Source organism: Vombatus ursinus, unplaced genomic scaffold, assembly GCF_900497805.2.
Source record: "Vombatus ursinus unplaced genomic scaffold, bare-nosed wombat genome assembly UNPS02015255.1, whole genome shotgun sequence".
Taxonomy (NCBI): domain Eukaryota; kingdom Metazoa; phylum Chordata; class Mammalia; order Diprotodontia; family Vombatidae; genus Vombatus; species Vombatus ursinus.
This window is the reverse complement of record NW_020955033.1, coordinates 24,211-26,238: the sequence shown is the minus strand read 5'-3', so window position 1 is coordinate 26,238 and position 2,028 is coordinate 24,211. Positions and strand designations below refer to the sequence as shown.

Genomic DNA, 2,028 nt, shown 5'->3' with positions numbered 1-2,028 from the left:
AAACCTAATCCCCATATAAAGCGCTAATCCAATTAGGTAGCTTTGGAACATGACTCAATGATCAGACTCAAAGATAGTCAACTGACTAACTGATGTCAACTTGGAGGGATGTATCTGTTAGAGCATCTGTCTCTGGCCCTATGCTGTGAAACAATTTTAAAAAATCAATTTGGATGAAAGCCTCATTGATTTGGATGGTATGCTTATCAAATTTGCTGGCTAGAGGTATAGCTAACCAACTGTAAAAGGATTTGAAAGCCTCTTCACAGGCTAATACTATTTTTAAAAAGCATTTTAAAATATTGATGTAAAATTCCAGTGCTTTGCAAATGTCTCATTTTATCCCCTCAGCAACCCTGAGAACAAATCACTATTAACTCCATTTTGCAGATAAGGAAACTGAGGTTGAGAGAGGTTAAGTGACTTGCCCAGCATCACATAGTTAATAATTGTCTGAGGCTGGATTTGAACTTAGATTTTCCTGACTGCAGATTCAATACTCTTTATGAAGCTTTTGCTTATTGCTTTCTGCCAAAAATGATCTCTTGCTCCTCTAAATCTCAAAGTCATTCTTGATTCTTCCTTCATTACTATCCACTTTAAATATCTTAATAGTCTCCTGACAGTTTTCCTGCCTCTACTCTCTCTTTATTCCAAACCATCTTTTGTGCTGCTCCCAAATGACTCTTTCTCCTACTCAGTTCTGATTGTTATTGTTTTTTTGCAAAATGTTTTGGTGGCTTCCTATCACTTTTCAAATGATATTTGAGCTTCATACCTTCATCTTCAAAGCCCTTTACCATCTGTAGTCTATATTTTGAGCCCCTTCCCTGGCTGTCCCCTTTTATGCATTCTCAACTCCAGGCAAACAGGAATACTCAATATCCCCTAAACTTTACTTTGATGTAACATCATCTTGATATAGTTCCTGGCATGCCACACAACCCCCTGTCTTGGCATTCTGACTGTTTATTAAGGTATAGCTCCAATAAGATTTCCTCAATGAAGTCTTCCTTGATGGCCTTTCCTGCCTCCCATTCAACAATGTTCTTTTCTCCTCCGATCTGAACAACATAGAACTCCACTTAGCCCTGACTTATGTATCATTACACTACAAATCACAAGAATTTAAGCAGTTGCTTTTTGCTTCTCACTGTGCCAAGAGCTGAGGAGAAAATGGAAGACAGACAATAAACTTATCAACAGTTAACAAGCATTTCTTAAGTGCTTACTATGTGACAGACACTATGTTAATTCCAAATACAAGCAAAAAGAAAGACAGCCCCTTATCTCAAAAAGCTTACATTATGATAGGGGAGATGGCATAAAATAAATATACAAAATACATACAGAGTATGTATGAGAGGTAACCTAGATTAGGAAGACACTAGCAGCCAGAAGGGCAAGGCAGCCTGGCAAAGGTCTTTTTTTTTTTGTTTTTGAAAGGTCTTCTTTGAATGTGGCATTGGGGCTGAATCTTGAAGGAAGCCAGTTATTTACACATGTGTGAGCTCTGGAAGAGGAGGCACTATTTTGTACTTAATCTTTTTAATTCCCTTAATGTCTAGTTCAGTTCTCTATTTGTTGTCAGTACTTAGATGTCCTTTTGTTGGTTGTTGAACATTTCAACATGCTACAGCCCAAGTTCCATTGAAGTACTGAAACAAATCTGAACCTTTCCATTTGATCACTTACAAAGTGTTTTTGTTATTTACCTTTCATCAGGTAAGCACCTTCAGCCTGAGAGCAGTGGACCTGGGCATGGTCAGGAAAGTGCTTATAGAACACAGTGGCACTGGCTACGGTGCTGGATGCTATTTAGACCACATCACCATTCAGGAATCTGGGAAAAGAGACAAGGAATATGCCTTTTCTTGCCAGCAGTGGTTAGACAGTGAAGTTGGTGACAGACAGATGGAAAGGAAATTGAAGCTTCTTGGATATATCCGAAAAGAGCGACTGCCGGATGATATTCAGGGTGAGGTATCATCACCAAATTGTAGACACATATCTTTTCTCAAAGGCATT

At 38.5% G+C, this 2,028-nt stretch overlaps 1 protein-coding gene across 1 annotated transcript in view; it reads left to right on the top strand.

Annotated features, from left to right (window-relative positions):
* The window catches only part of LOC114031725 (lipoxygenase homology domain-containing protein 1-like), a gene marked incomplete at its 3' end in the record, with an annotated part of 576,714 nt that overhangs the window by 551,287 nt on the left and 23,399 nt on the right, over nt 1-2,028 (top strand). Inside the window, exon 45 of the mRNA XM_027846874.1 lies at nt 1,726-1,978. Within this exon, the coding sequence (XP_027702675.1) occupies nt 1,726-1,978 (253 nt within the window). The remainder of the gene's footprint in view (nt 1-1,725; nt 1,979-2,028) is intronic.